An 11,532-nucleotide genomic window follows, 5' to 3' on the forward strand; every position below is an offset into this window, starting at 1 on the left:
TTTTTTTTGTCCAAAGCCAATGTTTTTGTTGTTAAGGTGTAATTTATTTTGTTTGCATGACAATGACACGTCAAGTCTTCCTGTCAAGTGCCAGTTTTTTCAGTCATGTAGTGTTTTAAAGGCTTTATAGGTAGAACAAAGACGATTTTGATGAGGTTTGATTACATGAAATCAGTAGCTTTAAGTTTGAACGTTGTGGATGTGAAGGCAAGGACCGCAGCACAATTCATACACAAGGAAAAAAGGATAAAGAGCATAAGAGTGTTGCTATTGAAGCAGTAAACTTAGGAATTAAAAATTATTATCTAATGACAGTTTGTAGAGTTCAGATAAAGGTTTTCTAGTTCTCATAAGCTAAAAGAATAGTTTTTTAGCTACGATTTGAACCATGTGAGATCAGATGCTTATATGACACAATCAGAAAAACCATGTTTAGTCGGGACTCTGAGGACCAGCGGGAGGCCTGACCCAAAAACATCCCTCATGTCAGAGATGTTTCTTGGGTACAAAATGAGCTATTAACAGTCATTTCTGAAGTCCAAAGACCTGAAGACAGGACTAATGTGACCACACTTCCTGCTTCTAGCAGCAGAATTCTGCAGCTGGTTTTCATCATCTTTTGTGAGTCTGTAAGCAGACCTAAAGGCTGAATCCTTACATTAAAGGGTAACCAAACAGGGAAGTTGGAGGATGACTCCACCCACAGCTGATATTTGAAAATCCAGTCAGAGGGGTGTGGCTTGGGGGCTGGACTGTTATCATTACTGGAGCTGCAGATCATGACGTGAGACTTCTGAAATTCAACTGTAATACCTCGTTTCAACCATTAGGGGGCAGCACACAGACAGTTTTTGACCATTTCCAAGGATTAAACAATTTTATTTTAATTTATCAAAAATTTGACAACATTTATAGAAGTCAGCAGCCCCAAAAATGTTTGATTTAGGGTTTGGTTACCCTTTAATCCCTCTAAACAGAAGGTTATGTAGAAATAATGTCTTCAAATTCTGACATTTCTACAGCGTGATGATTTCATCAGTAGTCACCAATCATCTTCGTTAGCTTGTAGATGCCAGAGCTTGCAAAATATTCATCAATATTGGTATAAAATACATTTAAATATATAGCCATTTGAAGAAATTAGGACACCCTATGAAAACCCACATATTACACAGTTACTAACAGTTTTAAAAACACTGTGTAATCCATGTGATATAACTTGACATTAAAAAATCTTTAAGACTATTTAACCCTTGTGCTATCCTGGGTACGTTGACGTTGGGAGTAGGGTCATCTGGACCCCACAAGACAACGCGCTGAACTATTTTTTTCAATGATTTTTAATTTTCACTGGTGTCCGTGGCAGACATGAAATCCTGTTCACCTTCATCCACATTTGTCATGGTATGGATAACATGTCAGTGTAAGGCTTGGGTCATTTGGACCCCATAGGATAGAACTAGGGTTAAAAATGTTTTAGACACTTAACACTTAAGACACATTTAATTTACTGGTAGATGCCACAAAAAAGACTTTCAATGACAATTTCAGCCAAAGGAGCAAAAATAGCTAATAGGAGGTTCAAACTTTGACCTCCATTAAAATATGATTTTTCATATATGATTTTTCAAACAGGATGTCCTAACTTCTTCACATGACTGTAAGTTTCTGTGCTTCAAAGCACACCCACGTGAGGAAATGTGTTTCTTCTCCTACTGGCAGAGGGATAGCCAGCCCTAACGCTAGGTTCACACTGGACGCGGAATTGCCGCGGAGCAGAGTGCGCACGGCATCCGCTCTCTCCTGCATTTCACACCGGACGTGCGTTGCTCCACGACTGTCGACAGGCTCTTCTGCTAGAGCTTTTTTTTGTTTTTGCCATCATGATCAAGTTAATAACCTACAAATATTACCCCATGTTTCTGCTAAGAAGAAGCAAGAAATGAGTAGATCTACATTTCTTTAATTTGTTTGTTGTTAAAACACAGAGAGAAGTGTGTGTATGTCTGTCAGTCTGTGTGTGTGTCTGTTTAGATACAAAAACATGATCGCATTTGTCAATTGCGGTGTTTTATCATGAAAAATTGGTCATATTTTGAAAATAAACCAGATTTTTTTCATATATCTTGATGTAACTTCCTGCCAGAATCGCTCGTGCACAAAATAGAGCAGACGCCGAAACAATCCACTGCACAGAAGCGGAAGACAGCGACGCTCTGTGCCTGGTGTGAACTACACCACAGGTTAACAGGGGCGGCGAATGGAAGTGGCCTCCGTTCCTCGCCACTTTGCGGTTCTTCCGCGTCCAGTGTGAACCAGCCCTAAGTCACTATGGCTTCTCCTTAAACTAAAAAACACACTTTTGGACCCACTACTGCTTCAAATGCACTTTCGATTGGAGCAATAGAGGTAGGGAAGTAATTCGGATTCAGCCGTAATTTAACCTGCTAGTGATGCACATACTCTACTCTTCAAGGAATCTGACAGAATAATCTGTGAAGAAATGTGGAGTTGTTAGATTACAAATAAAGAAGAACTTCAAATATTCTTCTTTCTTAGATGGAAACAAGTGTAGTTGTTGCTGGGATTAGGTGGGATTGGTGCCAACCACAAATATTACAACCTGAAGAGAGTACTGGTCCGGATACTTTTTTGTCCACTGTACACATAAGTGGTCATCTCAACTTAGTGCCCTTTTTCTAATTCAACACAGTCGTTGACATGCAAACTGCAAAGACGTGTGGGTTTTGAGTTTTTGTCAGAGCAGTGGGTCAGCAGCCTGCATTGTGTTGTTCAAATGTAGCTTCAGTTAATAACAACGATGCTGATGAAACACAACTTCTACCTGTTTGGTTTAATGATGTAGACATGGTATATTTCTATGTCAGATGCTGAATTTGTACACATAAGTATATTCATTGCACATGCAGTATCCATCTGTTCGCAGAAGATTTTTTGGCTTTATAAAAATAATACGTTTGTAGTTTGCTGACACGGTGTTGACAGTGCACATGTTAGATTGTGTATATCACACCTTAACAATTCTGTCATTTTTTATCAGTTATATATGATGGCCTTGTGGTATTTTAGAGATGGTGCAATATTTGAGCTTTTATTTTGATACTTTGAGGTAAGTGTTTGTAGAAAAGTAGTTTCTGGGTGTAAAAAAAAATACACATTTTTCTGCATTTATAGTAATTGAATTTTAAAGATTTTAAGGGTTAGACCATTAAACACACTACAGTTTGTCATTACCTTTACTCCTTAATGCTTCCAAGGTGCTTCCAAGGTAATTTTAATGAATACAGTTGAGCAGACGTTGCTGTTGTGACTGTAGCAACTTTTTGTGCATTTGGTGTTTACATCTGCGGTGATGTGTTATGTCATGCAATCAAAGAATATAAGTGAATTCTATCTGAACTTTTTTTAAATGTATTTGGTCTTAAAATGAATCATATACCTCTTCAGGGGAATGACAACATTGTCATACATTTATAAAAGTACTCTGCTCCCATTTAAATTCAGATTAACAGATTTGCTATGCTGGTCAAATGTTCATGAAATTAGGTTTTTGCCATGTGTTAGTATGGTACCTTTGTAAAACCACAGGAATTTTAGAAAAGCAATATTCTTGGAGTTTAACATTTTGTTGTTCACCAGTAAATCAATCCAAAGGTTAAACTTTCCAGGGCTTGACATTGAAGCTTCACTGTTTGGAGAACCTTTAGACAACCTAAGAAGTAGATTTCAGGTTCTGCATTCTGAGAAATGGACAGAAATGTTTTTGAAATGTCTCAATTTCTCTGAAATAAAAGAATTTGCCTAGAAAGACATTATTCCGAAATTCTTTGTAGCGTTTGTTTTGTGTCACACTATGGGAAAATGACTCCTGTCTTTCACTGGTTGAATAAATGCTGAAGAAACAGACAAATCATGCGCTGTTAAAGGAAGCCAGTGTAATCGGGAAACTAAATCATCTCCATCACTTTAGGGGGTGATAGCACAATTACGGCTGGTGCAGAGGGTGGTAAAATAGATTTTACCCACATGATGGACAGAAGCAAAACCCAAAAAAACAACTGTTTTAAGTTTCCACATCCATTTGTACCAAAGGATCAAAGAGTGGAGCTAGTCCATTATCCAACACCAGAGGAAAGTTCAAGTCAAAGGTTTGGAGACAGGAAGTCTCCTCTGAGCCCCTTTTGTAAACTGACCAACCAAGCTGGGTGCCATGAAATGGTAGAAATTCTATTTACTGTCAGACAGGGTAATTTCTGCTAAATTTTTTTTATATCCATTGGTGTTCAGTTTGGATCATTGACAAGTGCCAAGAAAAGCATAGAAGAGGGAATGCACACAGCTACATACACCTTCTATTTGTGTTGGAGTCTGCGTTCTGTTGAGGTGGATGCAGATCCACTGATGGCTAACAGTAGTGGTCCCAAATCACTAATGGAGTTTTTACTCTGTACATAGTTTAATCTGGTGAAAAGATCTGCTCTAAGGCTCAGCAGTTCTTCCTCATGAGTGGTTCTCAGTTTATCTGATGGATTTAGGTGGGAGTACTCTAGCAGCTTTAGCTGGTTAGCTAGCACTGTGCTAAGTTACCTAGTACTGTGCTAACTAATTTAGCTATCATGGGCTAAATAAGTTAGCTAACACTGTGCTAAGTCAGCTAACACCGTGCTAAATTAGCTAGCACAGTGTTAAGTTAGCTAGCACTGTGCAAAGTTACCTATTAATGTGCTAACTAAGTTAGCTAGCACTATAACAAATAAGTTAGCAAGCAGTGTGCTTAGTTAGCTAGCACTGTGCAATGTTAGCTAGCACTGTGCTTAGTTAGCTAACACTGTGCTAAATAAGTTAGCTAGCACTGTGCTAAGTTAGCTAGCACTGTTCTAAATAATTTAACTAGCACATTACTCAGTTAGCTAACACTGTGCTAAGTTAGCTAGCATTGTGCTAAGTTAGCTAGGACCGGGTTAAGTTAACTAGCACTGTGCTAAGTTACCTAGTACTGTGCTAAGTTAGCTAGGACTGTTCTAAATAATTTAACTAGCACGTTACTCAGTTAGCTAACACTGTGCTAAGTTAGCTAGCATTGTGCTAAGTTAGCTAGGACCGGGTTAAGTTAACTAGTACTGTGCTAAGTTAGCTAGGACCAGGTTAAGTTAACTAGTACTGGGATAAGCATTGACACTTCTTAAGGACGTCACCATGTTGGAGCTTCTCAACAGTGATTAGCCCGAGATATGTCTGGGTCAACATTTCTAGAGAACTGCTGTCACCAATCAGGAGTTAGCTTGTTGGAAGTCCACATCCTTTCAACTGAAAACAGCTCGGAGGAATCTGTCAATCAAACAATCTGGGGCATCTGATTGGTCAGTTTATAACTTGAATACAGAAAAACATTTTTAAAAAAATGTAGAATTAGGAAGAAGATGTTAAAAAATGTATCAGAACAAGAACGGTTATTCTGACAAACAAAATGACTGAGTAATAGCTGTTAATTTCTGAGTGAGGGGGTCACTCTGTCCAGTTCTCTATATACAAACAATGGTTGCAACACTTCACTTCCGGGGAAGGGGCTGGCTAGATCTATTGTAGACTGTAGACTGTGTACGCACTCAGAGCAAAGTGTCCAGCAGCTGAGCTTGTGCTTTTTTTATAGTAAAAAAAGTTTTTTTCATTGTGACTTCTGTGCAGCATCCCTTCTGTTTACGGGGAAATGGATGCTGAATGGCTCATTTCCAACCAATCCTAGCAGACAGTGGAAGACAAGCTTCAGACGGGGTCATGTTTAAAGCATTCCCATTGTATGACACAAATCATTTGTTAAGAAATTATTTATTTATTTTTTGTAACACTATCACTTTCACAGTTAAAACTTCAAAATTATGTGTCAAAACAGAAGACACGCGTTTGTGAATGGATCAGGGCCATTTACAGTTATACATTGTCTCATTTATGCATTATAGCCAGTCTAAGAAGAGGAATCATGATGACACCAACTCTAATAGATCACATCAGATGCTTGTGTGCTGTTTGTCTTTTCCAGAGGTATTTGAAAGAAATGCAGCAAACTGCATCGTTTTTAAATTTAACTAAGTCCTTGCAATAATCTTTAGTCTAGGAACTCAGTAAATGTGATCATCAAATTGATGAGACATTAATTTGTTTACATTATCCTTGCAATGGCACAATTTTCAAGTATAGATAGATGATAGATAAGACACCACTTGTGTATCTATTGTCTGAAATTAAATAATATACCACGTATTGTGTATTTAATGGAATATAATGTTAAAAATGTAATCTGCACTACTATCTGTAGTACTAATTTTGGTAAATTAGTTGGCAATTTTATGACTACTATAAGTGACTGTTTTCTGTGCCTTTCTTTTTGTTAAAATGCATGGTTAGCTATTTATTACAACTTGGGATCACTGAGATGTGTATTTTTGTATTTCAGAATTAAATGGTTCATTCCTTTTTTGGTGTACATTTTAAGGGTACCTTAAAACGGGTTACCTATTCATATTTCTCTTCTTCAATAAAAAACAAAATGAAATGAAGTTTGTTTTTTGTGATGATTTGTTTAATAAAATATAATGAATAAATCAACTTTGAAGGTAGGTTCACACATTTATAATAAAAGACTAAAAGGAAATAAACTGCACCCATCATTTTAACTGGTTTAAGAAAGGGTCATATCAGAGACAGCTTTCCTTTTCTTTCAGCCCTTCTCCTGCAATCTGGGAAATCAAGAAACCAACTTATCACATGTGAAAGGTCAACAAAGGAAGTGTAAACCCGTCTTGAGAGTGCGCCCTGGACTGGTCCCTATTTTACAGAGTCTGTCAGGATACAGGTTGATCTCTATCACTTCGATTCACACAGGTGTCCTTTGCTGTTCAGGCCTTATTAGTTTTTCAAAGAAACAAATGTGTTTTGTACAATTTCTATACACGTATTCTGATTCTCTACACATTTGTAGCAATTTTTCATGCATTTCTTCTGTGCATCTCAACTTAGATTGTACGTTGTCTATTGACTGCACATAAGAACCGGACTGAGTGAGTGTGATGTCACCCATGCAAAATGACTTACTCCCAGTGTAGGTAGCAGATGTGCTCGGCCTGTCAGATCGGCTCGGGGGCTTGCGACTAGTGATGACGTCACACAACTGTAACAAACGAGTTTGGTAATTTGCAGTTTTTCTGTACTGAAACTGGTGTTTATAATAAAGTTTATTTTTTAAAAAAGAAAAGAAAAAGTGTTAAGATCTGCTCGGGCTATTATTTATTATTTTGGCATTGACAGCTCCTTCACTAACGTCTGCTCTCCTCAGTGTTTGCGTAACGGAGCAGAAAGTGAGCTGCATATTCTAGCGGGACTTCATCCGGTCCGTGCGACCAGTTCTACATTGGCAGGATGTATTTAGAAAAAATATGTGCACATAATTACTTTCTTTTTTTTTTAATGTGCGACCAACAACAAGCTAGCATGCTACTCGCTAGCACTCACTTTACCTCAAACTCTCTATTAAAATAACGATCATTATCCTGTGATGATTTCTCTCCATCGGATTATTTCGTTGTCAAGGTTTTTGCGGCTGATTGCAAATATTCCTTCTCCTTTTGTGATTCTTAACGTATTTGTTCGGACCTCCTCGTTTTTTTACTCGGGAAGAATCCGTGCATTGTTATGGCGCAAGTGTCTGTGTAATTCCCCGTGTCAGGTGACAGTTGTCTAATGGTCCGGACCAATCACAATCTTACACGTCATCTATGCGCAAGCCCCCGAGCCGATCTGACAGGCCGAGCACATATTCTACCTACACTGGCTCCAAACAAAAGAAGTCATTTCAATTGCCATTTCCTCATGATACGGATGCCACCATGTTGGAGCCAGATGTCATCAATAAGCAGTCCAAATCGGAATCAACGTTTCCATGGCAACCACTCTCACCAATCAGGAGTGAGCTTCTTGGAAGTCCCCACCCCTACCACTTGAAAGAGGGCTCAGGAAAATCTGTCAGTCAAAAAGGCGTTGAATGGGAAGCAAGAGAACACATACATAAAACCATATTTGACTTTAGTTAATTGCTATATTTAATGAATCAAATGTGACAAATGTCTGTTTTTTTTTTCTATTTTTGTAATCAATGGATTTCATTATTTCATTAATGAGTTTGAAAAATGTGTGTTTTATCCTTTATTTTTTACAAACTATGCTTAAAATCAATCAATTAATATTGAGCTATATAAACAAAGCTGAATTGAATTGAATTTTTTATATATTGAATCACTTGTCTGAGGTTTGTCATGATTTAGTCTAGTGAAGGAGGTGGTTTCACAGTAATGTCGGACCAAATGGGATTTGGGAGGTAATCACAGGGCAGATAATGTTGTAAGCAGCAAGTCAGCAGATACACATCAGTTTCACACAGACACATAAATCTTTAAATTTTTGAGTTTTATACTAGGAAGATGGGAATGGGAATGGGAGAGGAGGAATAAATAAAGATAAAGACATTTATATTCTACATGTAATGGAAAGGAAATAAAGACCCCTTGTGATTATCAGCAAATATATAAAAACTAAATTTTTCTACTTGTTTTATTTATTTAGTTATTAAAGTTTTAAAAAGAAGGATATTTATTAATTTAAATCAGAAAATTAGATTTTAGAGGTAGGCGACACCTCTTTTCATGAGCAATTGGATTCAATGCTAAACTCTACAGGTGTATGTAATGAGCTTAGTGTCCACTAGGGGGCAGTAACTCGCTGTCAACCCAATTCTCCCTCATAGAAGAAGTCTCAATGCACTTCCGCCTCGACCGGAAAAGGCGCCACAATTCAAAACAGGAGGAAAATACAAACAAGCGGCTACTTTGTACATTTAGTTGCAGTTTGGATATTTCTGATAAAATGGACCCGACCTCACAATTCTTCTCTAAACTTCGGAAACTGGCGGTGAGTCTGGAATCAGAAAGTGGCAGGCTACAGCGGGCTTACGAGAACCGTAACAACGAACCTGACAGCGGTGAGTGAGTCAGAAGACCACCGGGTCTGCAGTTTGGTTCGTTTGATTAATTCTACTGTTTTCACCACACACATATTCGTTTAGAAGTTTTTACGTTTGTTTGTTTTTCCTTTAGAAACCACAGTTAGAGCCACGCGGGCGTATCACGAGCTGCACGGTGAAGTCGGGGGGCTTAAGGTATCACAAACTAATGCTGGTTCGACTATAACAATAAAACACAACGCAAGCTGTTGTAGAAGGAACCGTTTAAGACATAAATGTTTAATATATATATATATATATATATATATATATATATATATATATATATATATATATATATATATATATATATATATATATATATACATACAAATAAACTGCTGCAGTCCGGCGTACAATGACCATATACACTCTATGGTAACTGAGACAAACAATAGAAAAAAATCACATTGAGTAAGGTAGTAAAATATTATTTTCTGTGCAGTTCATTCTTTTTTAAAGGCATTTTGATAGCATGAATCAATTTGATTAAACTTTCATTTAATTCAAGACCCTTACTGAATAGAACAGCATGCAAAAGCAAAATTAATCTTGTTACTTGTACGGTAAAAATAATATTTAGTTTGAACGGATTTGTCACAAATTTTCCCCAAAACAGGATTCCCGTGTGGTTTTAAAAGCACTTAAATCAGGAATTTGAAAATAATTTAATTGGTTTTAAATTCGTCCTCTAGGTGCAGATCCAGGATACGCTGACTCAGCAGAAAGCCAGGAAAGGCGAGGTGGACAGCTTTATCAAGGCCTGTCAAGTGCTGGAGCAGAGGGTCACTAAAGACATTCAGGTCGTCAGGACACACCTGGAACAATACGGCTATCAAGCTCCATGCAACACCCAGAGAGCTTTGGGTATGAATACAGCTTAGAAATGTGTGTTTTAAGAGATTCATCATTTCAAAACTTTGGTGTCTTACCGTTTCTTTGGGGGCTTTTTCCCTAAACAGAGCCAAATGATCAAGGTGCCAAGTCAGAAAATGAAGCAGGAGAATCGGATAAAAGCAGCTCAGTGGTAGAGGAAGGTGGAAACCTGGATGACGATGAAGAGGCCCCCTGTTTATCCCCTGAGAAAATAGAGCTGCCTTTCACTGACCTGATGCGAACCCCTCAGCTCTCTGACTTTGGTTTGTCGGAGATGCAGCTGAAGAGAGCTCTCGCTGGGACGGAGTGGTGCTCAGAAGTTCCGTCTATGCCCGAGATGAGCCTCCCACAACCTTCGCTTGACACACCTGCACCGCCCCCCATTCCCATCACCCCTAAGTGTGCTCTGAGGATGGAAGATGACGAGCTGCAAATGCCTCAGATGCATGAGTTTGGCATCACAGAGAAGACTATGTGTCTGAACAATGACTTCACTATGGATTTGTTTCGGAAAAAGGCTTCAAAACCCAACAAGTACTAAATTTAAATGTCCTTTAAAAAAAGAGGCATTTCTGCTAAATGCTATGATAATGATGTTCTTACCTGGCAAGTGTTTTTCTTCTTCAGGGCACCTGAAGAAATACCTGCACTGGAAAGACTGCAGAGTAAGTGGTTCACCGCCATCCTTCATGCCCATCTCTTTGTTAACGGGACAAGAATTTTCTCCTGTGGTCTTACTGTGTCTTGGTTTGATAGGCTTGTCTATCAAAATTTTTTTTGACATTTAAAGCAATTTTTTTATGAAGTCCCACTCCAAATATATTTGATCTGTTGTAAAAGCATTCCTAATTGATCTTTTTTTTTTTTGGACATATTTTCTGAAGAGCAACAAGAATTCATCAGAATATCACCTCTGAGTTCTGGGTGGGACTGTTGGTGCGGAAGTAACCCTCCGCTGATATCCCATCATCCTTTTGTTTATGCCTTTTCCTGTATTTTACAGCCCCTCCCAACCCAAACATAACATTTGCAACTAGAATGACCCGCAATATTGGACCTATCCAGCCGTACAGTTTTGATTAAGATTCCTGCTCAGACAAGGAAAACAAAGATGTACATATTACGTGTCAAAGTCAAGGCCCGGGGGCCGGATCCGGCCCTCTGGGTAATTCTATCCACCCCTCCTGATCATTTTATTTTACTGTTATTAATGGCCCGTTGTTAACTTGCGCTTATTTCTAACTTGTATAATTTTGACAAAATATATTTTTTTTATGGAGAGTAAAATATTGAAAGTTATTTAAGGTTTAAGTTGATTTGTTCTGGAATAATTTTCCCATCTTTTTATTATTCATTATTATGTTTAAAAGTTACCATTTTAAAGTTATAAAAATGGACATTCTGCTTGCTTCTTGGACTATTTTGGCATTTTCTAAGGTTTTTTTATGCTGTTTTGGAGTTTATCTAATGTTTACATGTGAGCTGTTTTGGCTAATTTAGGCTTTTTTTCGGGGGTTTTTTTTCTGATATTTTGAAATTTAGCCATTTTTCTGCTGCATCCTAGCTGTTTTGGCAAACGTAAGTTT

At 37.9% G+C, this 11,532-nt stretch overlaps 1 protein-coding gene across 1 annotated transcript in view; it reads left to right on the forward strand.

Annotated features, from left to right (window-relative positions):
* Positions 1-8,805: 8,805 nt before the first annotated feature.
* Positions 8,806-11,532, forward strand: part of ska3 (spindle and kinetochore associated complex subunit 3) — a 7,784-nt gene continuing 5,057 nt past the window's right edge. Inside the window, exons 1-5 of the mRNA XM_024286775.2 lie at positions 8,806-9,049; positions 9,165-9,226; positions 9,766-9,937; positions 10,033-10,480; positions 10,574-10,611. Coding sequence (XP_024142543.1) covers positions 8,827-9,049; positions 9,165-9,226; positions 9,766-9,937; positions 10,033-10,480; positions 10,574-10,611 — 943 coding nt within the window. The 5' untranslated portion in view covers positions 8,806-8,826. The remainder of the gene's footprint in view (positions 9,050-9,164; positions 9,227-9,765; positions 9,938-10,032; positions 10,481-10,573; positions 10,612-11,532) is intronic.

This window comes from Oryzias melastigma, linkage group LG21 (genome assembly GCF_002922805.2).
Source record: "Oryzias melastigma strain HK-1 linkage group LG21, ASM292280v2, whole genome shotgun sequence".
NCBI classification, from domain to species: Eukaryota; Metazoa; Chordata; class Actinopteri; order Beloniformes; family Adrianichthyidae; genus Oryzias; species Oryzias melastigma.